The sequence below is a fragment of the Bradysia coprophila genome (genome assembly GCF_014529535.1).
Source record: "Bradysia coprophila strain Holo2 chromosome IV unlocalized genomic scaffold, BU_Bcop_v1 contig_5, whole genome shotgun sequence".
NCBI lineage: Eukaryota > Metazoa > Arthropoda > Insecta > Diptera > Sciaridae > Bradysia > Bradysia coprophila.
In genome coordinates, this window is record NW_023503374.1 from 5446628 (window position 1) to 5463231 (window position 16604).

Consider the following 16604-nt stretch of genomic DNA (forward strand, 5'->3'; position numbering starts at 1 on the left):
CCTTTTTGCTTCGTGCAACTTCCTGGCTTGCAACGCAATTTATCTGAGGCTTTGTTTATATGGGATGATAGTGAGTGTGTCCAGCTACAACACCCCATAGTCGGTTTCGCGGATAAGTTCTGTTGCAGGCCAGCAGTACTGTGCGAAAATTGACCATACTTTCATTGTTTAGTCCCGAACGTGCAGTGGTACCGACCCGTGACTATACTCTAATGATAGGTCTTTTAGAGACGACGGAGACGACACTCGCACAACATTTCAACTTTTAAGAATTCGTCTATCTCGAGTTAATCCTATTAAAGTGTTTTGCCTAACTTTTGACATGCTATCAATTTTCACGTGTTTACTCCAAAATTGGGAAACCAACAGAAAAAACAAAAGACACCTATTTCTTAGAATTGAAAGACGAATCCAACGCGCTATAGCTCGCCCGGATGGCCGAAGCATTGTTTTCAAATTGGTTCAAATTCTGGCGATATCACTCTTAACCTGTTCTTTCAGAGCCTTGGTTTTTTCATCATTTTTCAAGAGGATGTTTTTCATAGCTGAATACGACTAAGTATAAAACAAATACCAAACAAAGAGTTATTGAGACCCTTATTGAACATGTGAGAGATCGTCCTTTCGCCGCTTTTGATAGTAAATTATCTTATAGCTGCATAGCACCCATAGTTGCATTCGTAGTACTGGACATAGTAATGGACATAATAATTAGCCCAATTCCCGTCAACATTTAAGGGAGATGATAAATTCAAATCTTTTGTAAAATTTGGTTAACTTTGTCGATCGTTAAATTTATTGTAGCTCCGACACTACTTTCTTGATCGGAAAAATGTAACAACTCACAGTTCCTATTATAACTTGATGTATGTAATTGGAATTGAATGAGAAGTATTTTATAAGTGTAGATCCCAGTCTCTCTAATGGCGGTGATATATACCTTGCTTGTTCAAATTTTCTTTGACGGAGTCAACATCGAGTTGTGAGAAAATTGGTAGACTATCTTCAAGGCCGTCTGAAATCCCATCCACGTTAAGAACTGCCATCCACGTAAAAAATAATGTAATTTGAACGAAAGATTTTGAACCACCGCCTGTTGTTCGTTCTTTTTTTTACACAGGATTTTAAATTTAGTGCTCAAATGGCAGCTCATTTTTGACATAAAAGTTTGAGTTAAATCAAACACAACGAAAATAATCTAAGGTTACGTTTGAAAGAACTTAACTTGAAGATGATCTGTAATGTCAATGGAACGGAGTAACAAAACTGCACTCAGAAAAGATCGCTATTCGCTATTTGAACAATTGAAACTCATTATTTTCACCTCAAAATAAATCGTTCGAATATATTATTTTATTTTTGTCAACATTATTTTTCATTTTCTTTTCTTTTCTTTTTTTAAATTTAAATTATAAATTAGACTAGAAACAACCACTATACATCTGACTGGGAATTTTAGGCACAATCATTGATAACATATAATTTAGATTTTAAATGAAAACGAACATATTTTTATATATGTGTGTTGCAGTTTTTGTAATTATTTCTCTCTTTCTGTACTGTAAAATCCCAAAGAAAAGCTAAAATGTTTTTTTAAATTTATTTTATTTTTATATTTTTTTTAAATTATTTTTTTGTTTGTTTTGCAAGCCCATAATTTTATATTTTCAAATAATATAATTTTTTAGGTTTTTAAATTTATTTTCATTTTTTGTTTATTTTAATTCTTCTTTTTTTCATTTGTGTTTAATATTGTCTCCTTAGCTATAATTTAATTTTTTTTTCTTTTTTTCTCCTTTTTTTACGTAACGAAACAATTATTTTGTGTGCTTTTTTATCATTTTTTTTCTTTTTTAATTGAAACTCTAAAAATAAATCTAAAATTATTTAATAAACGGTTATGCTTTTCATTCAAATTAATTATTTTATTTTCTTTAATTATTTTTTTTGTTTTTTATTTTCTTTTTATTTCTTCATCATCATCTCTAGTATACTATTAATATTTAAATCACATTGGTCAGAGGTTGGCGTGAAAGTGCAACGCATAATATTTATATTTATATTCATCAGCTCAGCTAGAGATGTTTTGTGCTCCACATCCCCACACCCACCTATTGTAACCATATTTTCTTCTTCTTTATCTTCTTTTATATAATATTAAAAACGAAACCGTTCCGACAGATCAACTATGTCATATCGCTGTGCTGCTGTTGCGAACAGCCGGCGCCAGCACCTCGAATCGTTGACTGATCGGCTGTCGGTTGGATGCCAGACTCTGGCTGGGTACATATAGGTAGCATGGTAGCATCACCATCAATGATCGATGAGTTCGTTAGGTGGCGATCATCGGCAGTTATTGTTGATGATGATGTCGGGCCAGATGAATTCGAGTCACAGCTAACACTAACATTGTCATCTGATAGCCTCAATGCGATTTCTAAATCACGTAAAACATCTGTTTCTTTGGATTCTATTAAATTGAAACGCCTGCAACGGAATGGGTTCGTTTATAGCAACAATTTGATGTGTAAATTGATTTTGCTGATCAACACACTCGTAGCAATGGAGTAGAGAACCCAAGTATGGAAACTGGTCAGCGTACACATTGTTTAAGAAGAGCAATTAAGGTCAGGTATATCAAAATTTACACACACATTTCTTTGTTTCTGTTCGTAAAGTCAACCCAAAGCTCTCTTTAAACACTGTACAGCCCACTATTTTAACATCGTCAAACAGTACTTCATTTCGCTACGAATATGCGTCAGTGTTCCAAAACGTTACTGCCACATTCATAAATCTATTTTTGACATCAGTACGTCACTTTGCGACCCCTTTATGTACCGAATTACCCTACAGTAACAGTAGACTTTCGAAAAACCAAGAAAAAATTTTCTTGTTTTTTTGGGTTTTGGAGTCCATTTTCACCGTGAGGGGTTTGTAAATTTTCCTTGTTAAATATAAAAATCCTAAGGACGTTGCAACTTGCATTGAGACACCTCAAGCATACTCCTTATGGTATTTTCTATGTTCCCGAACCTACCTGCTCACCAATCGCTGTAAAACAGATCTCTTATTCCACATTTTCATCAATAACCAAAAAAATTCAAAAAAGCCTCATGAAATAAAATCGTTGTCTCTAACATTTTTTTTTTTTTTTTTTTTATTTGTTTAAATAGAACAAATACAATCTAAAACATATCATTGTGGGCAAAGGAAACCCTTCTACTTTACGTTGAACTTGACTCATTTTAAAGTATCGCACATGAAAATTAAATAGGAAAAATTAAAGAGCAGAAATCTTCTGAATACTAAAGGAAAACAAAAATGTAAGGAAACTCAGAAGGAGAAAACTGTCACACTCAAGTAAGAAAAACTCTTCTTTCCACCAACCACTCATACGTCCAACCGCTGTCTCTAACATTTCTTCAGTAGTAAGTGAAGGCGAGAGGCAGGGGAACATAGAAAATACCATAAGAAGTGTGCTTGAGGTGTCTCAATGCAAGTTGCAACGTCCTTAAGATTTTTATATTTAACAAGGAAAATTTACAAACCCCTCACGGGAAAATGGGCTCTAAAACCCAAAAAACCAAGAAAATTTTTTCTTGGTTTTTCGAAAGTCTACTGTTACTGTAGGGTAATTCGGTACATAAAGGGGTCGCAAAGTGACGTACTGATGTCAAAAATAGATTTATGAATGTGGCATTGTGGCAGTAACGTTTTGGAACACTGTGATAGATAGATTTGTCGATCCACTTACTTGTGCAAAGCTGTTAAATGAGCGAAAGTTAAGTTTAAATGCGAATGCAATCCTAGTAGAGCAATTTCTTGAAAATGTACGGCATATAAATGGGCAATCACATGAAACAGTAACCGTAAGATTTTTCGGGCAATGCTTTCGAATGAACTGGGAAATTCGTTGGCGTATTTTGTTGGGAAAATTGACTCGTCGCTGACGGTTTTTTGTGTAAATGTCATAACATAATCGATGTATTGTGGTGCAGCTACGCGAGTCTTTTTACCCTTTTCGTCAAACCATAAGTACGTTCTGAAAAAGAGAAATATTTTTTCAAAGGAAATTACGAATCTTTGGAGGTTTTGCGTTATTTGCTAATGTAATTGCTAGTGGACTTTGAAGAGCTGAAGAGCAGTCAAGACTAGAGAGATGAAAATGAAATATTTCTTAAAGCCTAAGACTAGGACTTTATAATGGTTCGAAACATGTCACATCAGACAGCGACTATTTTCGGGAGAACAATTTCACATATTTCCTTAAATTTCTGGAAATTTTCCAAGGTTTAGGAAAAATTAATGAAAATTCGGGAAACAGTGCGAAAATATAGCAAAATGTTTTCACAAAATAGTCCCTGCATTCAGGATCATTCAAACATTAACCAAAATGACTTGTATAAAATTCGGAAACAGTCCGAACGTATTCAAGGTTACGGCTGATTCACCTGAAGTTGACCTGTCTGGAGAATCAACATTAAATATGTTCCTTCCTGTAACATCGATATAATGCAACGTGACTTGGTCCAAACTAAATAGCCTCAATACAAACAAAACACACTCTACGGGTAATAGCGGCGGAGTCAAAATGACCTAAAATTATAGCTGCTAAATTTCAACTTTTTGGACAAAACGATGTATGGACGATTTGTAGACCCGTAGAGGGTGTGTTGTTTGTATTGAGGCTATTTAGTCCGAACCTTACAATTAAGCCACAGTAACAACTACAATTTCCTCCAAGTATTCGACATCTTAATCGAACTCTTCATCTTAATGAAATATCACAGTCATGTAACTAAACGTACGGAAGCCCTACATTCATTCACTTTACAAAACTGTTGTAGTATAAATCGTGTCAAAAACTGTAATGTCTGAATCCTCTTCAAATCCCTTCCTTAACCATTTGATTAAGGTATTGTCCACAGTAAGCGGTTTGTATGAAGTTGAAACAAATTGTTAAAGCTGCCAATGTTACCACCAAACGTGCATGAGCTCCGACACGTCGAATAAAAACCAAACTAAATTGATTTTAGCTTTTGGGAAAGTAGGTCTGTCACTGTAAACAAAACTAATACCAAGACTTTTCACAAATGGCAGAGAAGAGCCACCGGAAAATAAAATCATTGAACCACCCTAATCAGTCTATTCCTGACGCCTTTTGTTATGAGACTTTGTAGAAATAGTCACTTTATGAAGCACTAAATTTTATGGAGACGTTGTAAAACTGAACGTAGTTAAACGAATAGAGTTCGACGATAATTCCTTTCATATCAATATACGCTAAAGTTGTGACACTTAAAATAGATGATCCGTTGGGAGTGTTGATAATATGTTCACACATGTAATAGTACAACTGTGGGCAAGTGAATCATCTATATTATTGTAATGAGAATGAATTATACGCACTTAATTTCGAACAGACTTCAAATCATTAAATTCATTGATTACTATAAAGACGATAGCAGTGCCTATTTTCGCGAAAATATTTTCACGAATTTACTCAAAATTTCACGATTTTCTCAAATTTTCGTGAATTTTCGCAAAAAGTTTTTTTTTGAAAATTTGAGAAGATCGCGAAAATTTTAGAAAATTCTTGAAAATATTTTCGCGAATATAGGCACTTGACCATATGGTGGCAATTCATCCCGTAATCTTCAAAAAATTTCTACACTCAAACTACAATGACAATCTTTTATACATAATTACCTATTTCCCGGTCCAGTCATATCAGCACACCCGGATGTAGTACAAAACTCGCTAATAGTTCCGTACACCAAATTGACGTGCTCGAATAGTGCTAGAGCTAAAAGTACAAAATAAATTTCTTTTGTTTGAAACGGTTACTAAATTAATAGCGTCCAGACTATAAAATGCGCAGCTTAAAATTACTGTCATATCTTCGAAGAGATTAAAAACAATACAGCAGAAATATCTACACTTCATGAAGTTCGCAATAATTTTATCATTTTCGTTTCTTATTTTATAAATAGCGGAAACGGACAATTTACTTATCGTCAACCGATTAATTACTTACTGTGCGATGCCAACCATTCATTATAATCTAACCCAGCTGGTAGATCAACCAGCATTTTAAGATCTGCATCTGGTAATTTACGCTCAAGTACATTCTCTTCTAGATATAACTTTGCATCGCCAGAATTTTGGTCTCCATCTCTCTCTTTGCGTCGAGCTTTTCTGTAATGCGAACGTAATTTTGTTGATTAAAAGTGTAATTAAATCGATTTGTGGTTCGAGTCTTAAAATTCTTCATGCTAACTGAAATAAATTACATTTTGTATTTAAGACTTTACATCAAAGTCAATGCGTTCAAAAGAAAAGAAATTAAATTCGAATTTCTAAATACGAAATTAAAATATTCTCTGGAATTCATAAACTTTAACCGCCTCGTCGTTTGTGGTGGTTTTTAAATACGAATAAAAAAGAAAAAGAAATATAAACAGCAACAACGATTTCCCCGTTAATTTTGCTTGTCATTCATATTTTTTTTTATTAAATTTTATCAGAATAAAAACAGAAACATTGAAGCAACAATTTAGCAAGGAAAGCCACCCATACGCAAACAAAAACTTTATATTTTTATCTAAGTTTTGATTATACGTAAATTTTCGCAGTGACGTCTATTAGAGTTTTTGCAGAGTAGGGGCTCCGCTTCGCGAATGACATTGTACCGATAGCAGCGAATCTAGGTCAGGCTCAGCTTATGCTACAACAGTTAAGTGAAGAGGCAAGCAAAGTTGGCCTCAAGATGAACTTATCGAAAACAAAAGTCATGACACTGTCATTGAACGAGTCGACAGCTATGTAGGACATAAACTGAAGTTAGGTCTGGACAACCAAACTGCAGAAATAAGACGTAGTATTGGTCTTCCATGGGCAGCGTTCAGAAAACTCAGACTAATTTTCAAAAGCAAAATGAATAATAGTCTGAAACGCAAAGTTTTCGACACTTGTGTCCTTCCAATGCTCACTTATGGAGCGGAAACGTTAACTTTAACGAAAGCATCCAAAGATAAATTGAGAGTGACACAAAGAGCCGTGGAACGGAGTATGCTTGGAATAACACTCAGAGACAGAATGACGAATCAATGGATTCGACAACAAACCAGGGTCGTTGATGTCATGGAAAGAATAGCATCTCTGAAATGGAGCTGGGCGGGACATATTGCAAGAAGGACACACGAACGTTGGACCAAAAAGATCATGAACTGGCGACCATATAAAAGACGAGCTATAGGTAGACCACCAGAGAGATGGACAAACGGAATTAAGAATATTGCAGGTACAAACTGGCAGCAAATGGCAATGAATCGTACGAAATGGAAAGAAGTTGGAGAAGCCTACATCCAGCAGTGGATAGAAACAGGCTGAAAAAGAAGAAGAAGAAGAGAAGGGGCTACGTAACCAAATCCATTAACAAATTTTCAATTGTTGAAGTTCTTCAGATGCGCAAATTTAAATTTGTTTTACTGTCTGTCGCATGCCAAAGTTGACCATTACAAAGCAATTCGTCTCCTGCGAAAATGATTCATTACTATGGAATATTTTCGGTTATTTTATTTTCATTTTCTTTATGGAAATCAACTTTTGCATGAACCAGAATACTTTCCATGCTTCTACGAACGTAATTACTTCGGAAATAACTTTGTTATACTCGCAAACTCACAAATGTGTTTTTGGACAACAAGCTTCGGCAACTGTTTTTCGATAAGCGTTGCTGTATACCTCATAAACACACTTGTGAGTTTGCTTTTATCACAAAATTGTTACCTCATGCAAAGAATTACTTTCGCAGCATCCAATGTAATCTAATATTGTTCCTAGAGGTTGTAAAAATTTAATTGTACGGTAAGATTGACGGCAGGCCTTGATATATAGTTTATAAATATAACATAGGTCCACATAATGTTATTGACTTACAATACGGGTGAATGGTAGGACAGTGTCTTAAGGACACCTTTTCGTATAGTTTTGTACTCCTCCCTAGTTTCGTTCGATATCAGATGCTCCAAAGTTTTCTTATGTTTTCTTTTACCAGTGTCTCCTTATGTAAATTTCATGCAATGATTTATGGATTGTATGGAAATGCAAAATTAAAATAGGTCGGGCGAGCATTTTTCATGTCAACGGATTCAGATTTCGAACGACGCAACCGAAAATGCTCTTGATAATTTGAATAATTTTGAGAGAAATGAAATTTCTACACCGACAGTTAGGACGAAATATCACGAATTAATAGTTTCCGTCTCTCAGCAATCAATCCAGCTTTAAGATGTTGAAATTTACAAGCATCTAAACAAAAGACAGATCATGTATTTGATGTGAACAACAGATAACTTTCGAAAACGTAATAAATTTTGTGAGATTTAGCCACCCACTTTTTATAAATTGAACCACCCTCTGTCCTATCGATGCTACTGGAATTTCATGTTGAATTATTCAACATTTTGACCGAAAAAGTAAACTTTGATTAAAAAAATAAGTTCCATTAAGAGACCAAACGTATACTAAGAAGTCAATGCTGTCGCAATCAATGAAAATAAATAGATTTTTAGTAGAACCGAGAAAAAATTAAGTCAACGCAGTAGTGGGTACAATTATTTCCGGGCAGTCTACTATGTAAACTAAATTTCGAAGAACGAAGTTTCAACAATGTAGAACTAATTTCGTGAGGAAGTGACGAGTAAAATTCACTTTATATTTGAATATATGGTGCACCAGGAAAGGCAGACGAAACGTACGTAACTATAGTATGACACACATACTAAATAACTGTTCTACTTCCATTCATATATTGTAGAAAAAGACTTATCAAAGACACGTGCGAACTTGCAAACGTAATGTAAGAATTAAACTGGAATGTGGATCACAATGCCCAACAATTTCATTTCGGAACCATAATTATACGCTACAGAACCGACAGCAATAAAAATAGAGCTTTCTAAGTTGCGTTATGTTATAATATATTTCTACTGTACATTTCTCTAATTGAAAAAAGTAGTGACAGTCGCGGGAATGCCAGTTGAGACACGAACAAAGCCAACCTATTCCTCTAGGGAATCATAATGTAATAAAAGTGATAGAAAAGAAAATCCAATGACCTTACTATCTAGTTCGTGCTGATCAAAAGAAGTTCTATCAAGACATAAACTCTAAAAAAAAAAACAGTCAGTGCGGGGTCACAAGCCATTCATATGAATAGATTTTAACAGTAAACAAAAAACAAAAAATTAGTCATCGCAGTAATATTATGTATACAAGTTGTAGCCAGGGGATTATTTTATGCAAATCAAACTTTCCGTAGTGTGTTACAATGTTTCAACAACGTAAGAATCGTATAGTATAGCGTAGAAATTAATAATTTACTGAATACAAAAAAAAAACTCTTACAATTTGAATTCATTCGATGTATACAGCAGAGAGGACATCGATCGATTCACGTAACTAATAGGAAATTTATTAGCTTGGTTCTCTTAAATAATAAAAAAAGAAAAGAAAGATTTTTCAGTGGCAGGTCAATTGAGATAATTTTTCTTGCATCTGCTACAATTAGACCAGTTAAGATACGGTTCGGCTGTAGTAATCGACCTTTTTTTTCCTCTTTGAAAGAAACAACACTGAATGGAACTTTTTCATATGCATCATCCATGAAATTGGTTACGAAACATGTATATTACAGAATACAGATAGATGTTCAGAAACGAAACTTTACGTACAAATTCGCTAACCTATATATTGACTCCAAAAGAAAAAAAAAAACTATTAATGTCAGTAACAGTGTCTGTTGATAAATCAATTTTACACAGCCGAAAGTAAGCAATATTTCGTAATAAACATTCCATCCATTATTATTTTTTGTTTTATTTATTTAATTCACATAAACGAACGAGCTATATAACATTTTGTATGTGGGACCAGAAATGATTAACAAAACAAAAGACGATAATTTTTACCATACTGTGTGTACATTTAGGTATTACAGACATCATCAGCGTTAAAAATAAAAATAGTGCGAAAATTTCGTGATGTTACGACACGAAAAAAAAGACCATATAACAATAAATATGTCTCTCAACGACTCATATATGTATAACGTATGATAATGGTAAAGGAACTCACCCCATAAACCAGTCCACGGTATCTCGCAGGTACTCAGGGAGTCGCTCCAGTTTGCTCGTTTTATATATTTTTCCACAGCACAGAAAATAAAACGAAAAACCTTCGGATTTCTTTTTCCTTTTATATGGTGTGGTGTAGAAAATTTGACTGATTAATCTTCAAAGGTCAAAGCGTGAAACAATGCACAGTCACAATCAAAAAAATTATGAAATTTCAGAAGAAAATAATCGAAAAATCAATCGTTTTTCACTCGTAAACATTATAAAATAGACTGTAGTTGCTTCATCATCCAGGGATCCAATTAATCACAGTAAATCATAATTCGCACGAAGTTTTTCTGTTTTAAAACACTTTTCCTTTTCGCAAAATATTTTTTTTTTCTTATATTTTCATGGTGCTGTGACGGACACAAGCAGTACGAGATGATCGGATGATTTATAAATATTCATTGTAGCAACGACCGAAACATTCTGCGAACTGTGACAAATGTGACGAATAAGTAAAAATTCTAAAACACTTTTTGTAAAAACGTTTGTGACACTACAGTGTAATTGTTTGACTATTTAGAATTTGAGTAACATATTTTTCACTTGATCGTCAGCTGAGTTTTAAACAGCCATTATTAGGTTCTAGCTTATACCCTTTCATACAATGTACAATGGGTTGTTAGGGTTTAGGCATGTCATTTGTAAAATTTCTGATATTTTCACAACGTCACAGCTGTCTTTGTATACAGGTTTTATTGAAGTAGCATTATTCAGTTGTCATTCTGTCGAACAACGTTATTAAGTCTAGGAGGAAAGAAAGAAGAGATTTTGTATGGATTTTTCATACAAAATCTTTTCTCTGTTTCCTTTCTAGGCTTTTTCGCGTTATATGGCTGATATGCCTACTCAAAGCAGGAGCCTTGATCTACCTCATATTTTGCATTCATACTCATATTAAGACTTAGAAAGGATCGGTTTGACATCTTAACGCCTTCGAGTCAAGGTACAAAGTCTGGTTGGTAAATGTATAGATTGTGGATTTGAGCACTACTTCACAGGACCGTCAATGGTTGACGCTGTCGGCAAGTCGAACTTCTGTCACTTCACTCGAACAATATGTTCATGGACAATGTTGTCGAAAATTTACATTTTTGTTTTTTTAATTTTGTAAAATTTTGTTTATTTGTTCGGGTATTTTGTAATTGCTTTTGAAATTAAACTTTTCCAACACTTTTTTCTTCGTATTATGTTGGTAATGTGAGACATGTCAAATAATGCAGTAAATAATATAATACAGTGACGACTGCGATACCGATTTTCTGATAAAATGGCACCAACGAAGTTTGAATAAGGAGAAAAAACAACAAAGAAAAAAGTACAGTAAAAATAGTAAACTTTAAATTTTCACAAAATTTTTTTAAGTTCGACACATAAACAAGCGAATCCGCAAGTGATTTTGCCATACCTTAGTAAAATTTCTTCTGATTTGGAAGTGTTTGTAGTTGATTCCATAAGAATTTCGTTGAACAAATGAAAATCTAAATTTTTAGTTTCAAATTTTTGTCCGCGTGCTTGCAAAAAGAATGAAATATTAAATAAAATAACAAATCTCGATTTTTTTGTGTTGAATACTTTACAAACCACAAAGAAACCATGTCGAATTTCACTTTCTTGTAGTGTGAAAAAAGACGAAGCAAGTAGATTTTGTAACTCAGTATCGGCTTAAAAGTCCATTCGATGTTTAAAATCTGTTTAAAACTTTTCAATTTTTTCCTCGTTGCACGGCAGAGTAAAATAAACCAGGCAGAAGCGGTTCATTTTCGAAACATCAACGAAACGAAACGACCTAATACACTGTATGCTGACACCGACATAAATTGAAAAATTTTATTCGTAAAAAATATAAGACTACTAGTCCCTAGCGGTCCTGCCTGGTTAACTTTACTCTGTAGTGCTCGTTGCCTTAAGATTTTCTTGCATGAAATGCTCGATCTGGTGATACTCTGCTCATGTATCACACTCGTTGGAGTCACGACGGTTGGAAAATGACGAACTCACTCTGTTCAAACTGATCCATCATCGTATCGATTTTCAACTTTATCATCATCTTAAGTTTGATAGACGTTCTACATCTACACGGCAAAAGACTTTGTTTTAAATTCCAAAATTCAAGACTAATGTACAGAGAACATGTCCTATTTATCGCCTGCAAGAGCACCACGACGTATATTTCTCACGATTAAACTTAATGGATGACAGGTTTTCTGTATTTAAGAGCCTAGTCAAGGATCATTTCGCTTTTTGATTTTTAATTATGGTGATGGTTGTTGATATTGTTAACGTTTTGCTATGCTTTTGGTTTATGATTTTTCCTAATGTTTTCCATTTTTGTAATTTGCTTATTGACATATTATTGGGCTTTGGCCTGTTTGTTGATCATTAAACAGATAAAAATAAAATAAAATAAAATAAATAAAATGTGCGACAGAGGTCGTTAACAGTTTCATTTTGCAGTTCTACAATTTACTTTTTATGTTTTATGATCGCATTTGAACACTGAGGTTCACGTTTGGCAAGAGTGACGCTTTACTGAGAGGTTAGTGGACTTAGAAGTTGAGTTGTTTAGCACAATCAACTGGTTCGGAATGATTTCTCTCTTTTATTTTAACTTTGTTTTTGAAGAGTTTTTGAGTTTGCTTTGCTGTTTCGTTGTGCAGCGCGTTCGGGAATTTCTAAGCACCTATAACTAGACCCGCTTTCCATCTATAGATGACATTATTGCTCTTATGATTTTGTCAATTACGAGTTCAATGTTAAAAAATCACGACTGTCTCGTAAAAGGGCCGGTAGCAACGACTGATGATGAACTGAACAGTCATATACTGTTCTGGAGCCACTACCGTGTCTATGGCCGAAGCAGTGTCTGACTAATTTCACCTAAGTCAGTTCACGTGAATGATGGGGTAAGGGAAGAGGAGTGAACCACTGTTAGTGCTCTTTTTGTTCGTTTGTTGAATTTCGGTCCTTCATATTAGTCTATTCACTTTAGGTACACAGCTTACTTTTTTCAGAACTGACGAGAACAATCGTATTTTTTTGAACACTGGTCCTGGTGGTCGTTATTGGGATTTTTCAAATATGAAAAACACAACAAATGTAGGCCAAAACTGTAGACATCTTTCACATATCTCAAATGTTTGATGGACTAGAATTTAACATCTCGTTTATATACAATCTTTGTCTACAAACTTGCCCTAGCCCTATACAAAGGATAACAGAAGGCAGTGCTCTTCGCTAATTTCGTTAGACTGACAAGTATAGTAGAAACTCGGCCACATTGGTTATTAAATAGCTTTTATTCTTTTTAAATATATTTTTATGCATTTCATACAATGTTTCAGTGTGAATAATACGAGAAAACGAAAATTTATTTAACATCCACTTACTATATCTGAAATTGAACAACAAGATTTTTTCACCATACAGCCGTCTTACAAGATACACAATGATGCCCACAGTAAACCCCAATACAACGTAAAGACATTTTCGCTTGGTAAGCTTTTGAAAGCTTCGAGTTTCTTTTGAATTGGATGAAAACCTCGTAACTCAATAAGTATCCGTAGTCTTAACGCAGAAAGTACTTAGGTCATTGCATAAAATTTCGACGACAATAGAGAGATGTACGAGTTCTACATCGGATGCATGTGGCGCATCAGACTAGCTAAAAATTATGTTGAACTCGACGACGTTAACATGAATTTAGAAATTTAGAACGCCAATCTCGACTGTAATTCCAACTATAAATTGTTTTTAATCTCAGAAATGCAAAAAAAATGCTTTCTAGAAGCACGGTTCTGCAAACGGTTCAATATTCAATTCAATCGAGAGAATTGTTCTGTTTAAATTTTCTGCTTCTTGCTGTACATGCTCATTATTTACAATTAGATTGTTCAATGATCGTTTGATGAGGAAATTGATTTTTTTTTTTGTAAGAATTCTGATGCCGTGGTATAGTTGATCGATCAGAATTGTTTTACGTTCTGTATGTAAATTTTGATTGGGAACCAATAGATCCCATTGTGAAACGACCAAAGACCAAACGTAATAAATTTATAATACTTTTTACAACGAATAACAAAATTTTCCATAAAAACACGTCAAAAAACAATAAAGAAAATGATAAATTTTCCCAAAGGAAAATGATGGAGAAGAAAATAATAATAAAAAATTTAGTTCATCCTGAATAATGCGACTTCCTAATGGAATGTTGTTGCTGGCTTTTGTTTTGTCTTTTTGAACCAAATTACCGAAACGAAAAATATTTTTTTTCCATGTTTTTACGCTTTGTGTGTTTGGATAGCTTAGAAGATCGGAATATAATTATCGATCTTGGCACGATGTTTCTGTGCAACACATTCCGATATCCAGACGATATTACGGCACTCCTGCTCCTTCAACTTCAAGTACGAATAGAAAACGCCGAAATGGAATTGCTGGATAAATGCAAACACATTCAATTTCACCTGAAAAAAGCACAACCCCCATTAGTCATGCCCAAATTGCACTGCAATCATCATTGCTATATTACTTCATGCTCGAAGAATTTGTCTTCCAAAGTCTTGTCGCCGGGATTGTTGCCGGATCCATCGAACAGAGCTGCATATTCAGCATAATATTCGGCCACATTCTTAACTTGTTCGTAATCGTCGGCACGGGCAAGGGCCGCCAAACCGTCTGGGTTCATTTTACCGCAACGGGGATACAATTTGGCCCGATCGTCTTTCGACAGTTCGGTTCCGAACGAATTGATGGTGATGATGATGGCACGACGATCAGCTTCGAACTGAATCGGAATAATTTCTACCTCAGAAACAGAAACAAACGCAATAGACGAAACAATTACTTACAGCCAGAATTTCGCACATCACATCGGCTGTGGTGCCGCCAAGGCCCTTGCAGAATTCGTAGAAAGCCTCCAAGTATGCCTTGTACAAAGTGTTACGAATGATTTCGATGTTCATTTCATCCAAATCCTGTTCCGAAATGCAATCAACGAAAAACGGAGCCAATGGCGTATCGACCAACACTGCATTGTACAATTCCGCTGGATTGGCGGCCACATGAATGGCTTCCATCTGCTCGAAACTTCCGAGTGGATGACACTTGGGAATCAATTCGGAAATGGGGCGTTGATGCAACGTACCGGTGATCAACAGAATGATGTTATCGATCATGTAGCTGTAGGTGATGAAGTCCAAAAATGTGGACAATGGTTCGACGGCATGGTTGCGCATATGTTGGAATTCAATGACCAGCTTTTCGCGAAGCTTATCATCGATGACGGAAACTGACAATGGGGATGGTTCGTTGGCGAGGAATTGGCCATAGTCCGTGCCTTGCAAATGCAATTTTAGATCTGTAAAGTCAAAGTGTCATCAGTATGGTTTGAACGACGAGGATCGTTTGTCAAAGTAAATATCTCAAGTCACAAGTGAAAAATTCAGGCAAGTCAAGTCAGTCGAATCCTAACAAACATCAGATTTATCTCTGAGCATTTAAAAGAGACATTGGACATCATCAATCCGTGAAAAAGGTGTTTTCCACAGCTGTTCTGATTGTCAAGTCCCTTTGTGTGATCGAAAACACTCAAAAATCTTAATTACACACAGCACGTCTTCAGTCATATGATGATAACAAACGATTACAAAAGGGTCACGATTCGATCGAAATATTTTTCTTTTATCGTCGAAAGGATTGCATACCATTACAACGACTCAGTCACGTGCAAAATTCATGTTTGTTTGAAAATATGTTTCGTTTGCACTTTAGAATGACAAAAATATCCCATTTTACCTTCTAGTGTTTCACACTGAACCAAATTCAAATAGTCTGATTGCTTCAGCACACCACACTTAAATCCACGACACAATCCTTCCAAGTAGCCTCCATCGATGTTAAACAAAAATCCAGTCATTTTCAGTAGTTTTGGGATGCTTTGGGCTCTAAAATTTTACGAAATAAAATTCACGACTTTTTTTTAATCAGCCTCGAACCACTGTGTCATATGACTTAGTAGGAATCGAAAAAGTAAGAAAACACGAAAAGTGACGTTTCATACGTCGATATAACCGAAAAAGATTTCGTGTTTCAACCGGGTGTGTGAAAAATCGATCTGAAAAGCCTGTTCAAACCGAGTGAAACGCGAATCATAACGGCGGGAAAAATTAAAAATGTCTTCGTAATAGGTTTGTTCCAAGTAACTGTAAACACGAACTTTGACAAACCGAACAACGACAATTTCATCCACAGCAACGTCGCTTACGTGATATTTCATACAAATCGAGCAACGTCGCCTACAAGATTTACACAGAAATATTATTGAGGTTATGGTTCTGTGGATGAAATTTGACAATTCATATGGCCTTGGAACAAACATTTAAGCACTACACTTGTCAGTGATACGTCAAATGAAAG

At 34.9% G+C, this 16604-nt stretch overlaps 2 protein-coding genes and 1 long non-coding RNA gene across 3 annotated transcripts; 1 reads left to right on the top strand and 2 right to left on the bottom strand.

Moving 5' to 3' along the window:
• Positions 1-1317: 1317 nt before the first annotated feature.
• Positions 1318-10795, bottom strand: LOC119071851 (MOB kinase activator-like 2). The gene is made up of 5 exons (XM_037176910.1): positions 10144-10795; positions 6041-6201; positions 5713-5809; positions 3758-4045; positions 1318-2487 (listed from the first exon to the last, which is right to left on the bottom strand). The coding sequence occupies exons 1-5, from the start codon at positions 10146-10148 to the stop codon at positions 2187-2189; spliced, it is 852 nt and encodes a 283-aa protein (XP_037032805.1). The 5' UTR covers positions 10149-10795; the 3' UTR covers positions 1318-2186.
• Positions 6197-6443, top strand: LOC119071853. Its single transcript, XR_005086749.1, has 2 exons — positions 6197-6233; positions 6311-6443. It is a non-coding gene; the product is annotated as an uncharacterized LOC119071853 (long non-coding RNA).
• Positions 10796-13468: 2673 nt separating the features above from the next.
• Positions 13469-16231, bottom strand: LOC119071848 (V-type proton ATPase subunit d 1). The gene is made up of 4 exons (XM_037176907.1): positions 15984-16231; positions 15038-15546; positions 14719-14973; positions 13469-14653 (listed from the first exon to the last, which is right to left on the bottom strand). Exons 1-4 carry the CDS (start codon positions 16102-16104, stop codon positions 14492-14494), a joined length of 1047 nt encoding a protein of 348 aa, XP_037032802.1. The 5' UTR covers positions 16105-16231; the 3' UTR covers positions 13469-14491.
• Between the last annotated feature and the right edge of the window lie 373 nt (positions 16232-16604).

Bases quoted from the DNA above. Each gene is read 5' to 3' on its own strand.
- LOC119071848 (XM_037176907.1), bottom strand. From the start codon at position 16,104: ATGACTGGATTTTTGTTTAACATCGATGGAGGCTACTTGGAAGGATTG. The intron at 15,547-15,983 runs GTAAAATGGGAT...TTGACTTTACAG, and splicing joins TCAGTGTGAAACACTAGAAG to ATCTAAAATTGCATTTGCAA. The intron at 14,974-15,037 runs GTAAGTAATTGT...ATTCCGATTCAG, and splicing joins TGATGTGCGAAATTCTGGCT to TTCGAAGCTGATCGTCGTGC.
- LOC119071851 (XM_037176910.1), bottom strand. The intron at 5,810-6,040 runs GTAAGTAATTAA...TTGTACTTTTAG, and splicing joins TGAATGGTTGGCATCGCACA to CTCTAGCACTATTCGAGCAC. The intron at 2,488-3,757 runs GTAAGTGGATCG...ATTCCGTTGCAG, and splicing joins CATTTAACAGCTTTGCACAA to GCGTTTCAATTTAATAGAAT.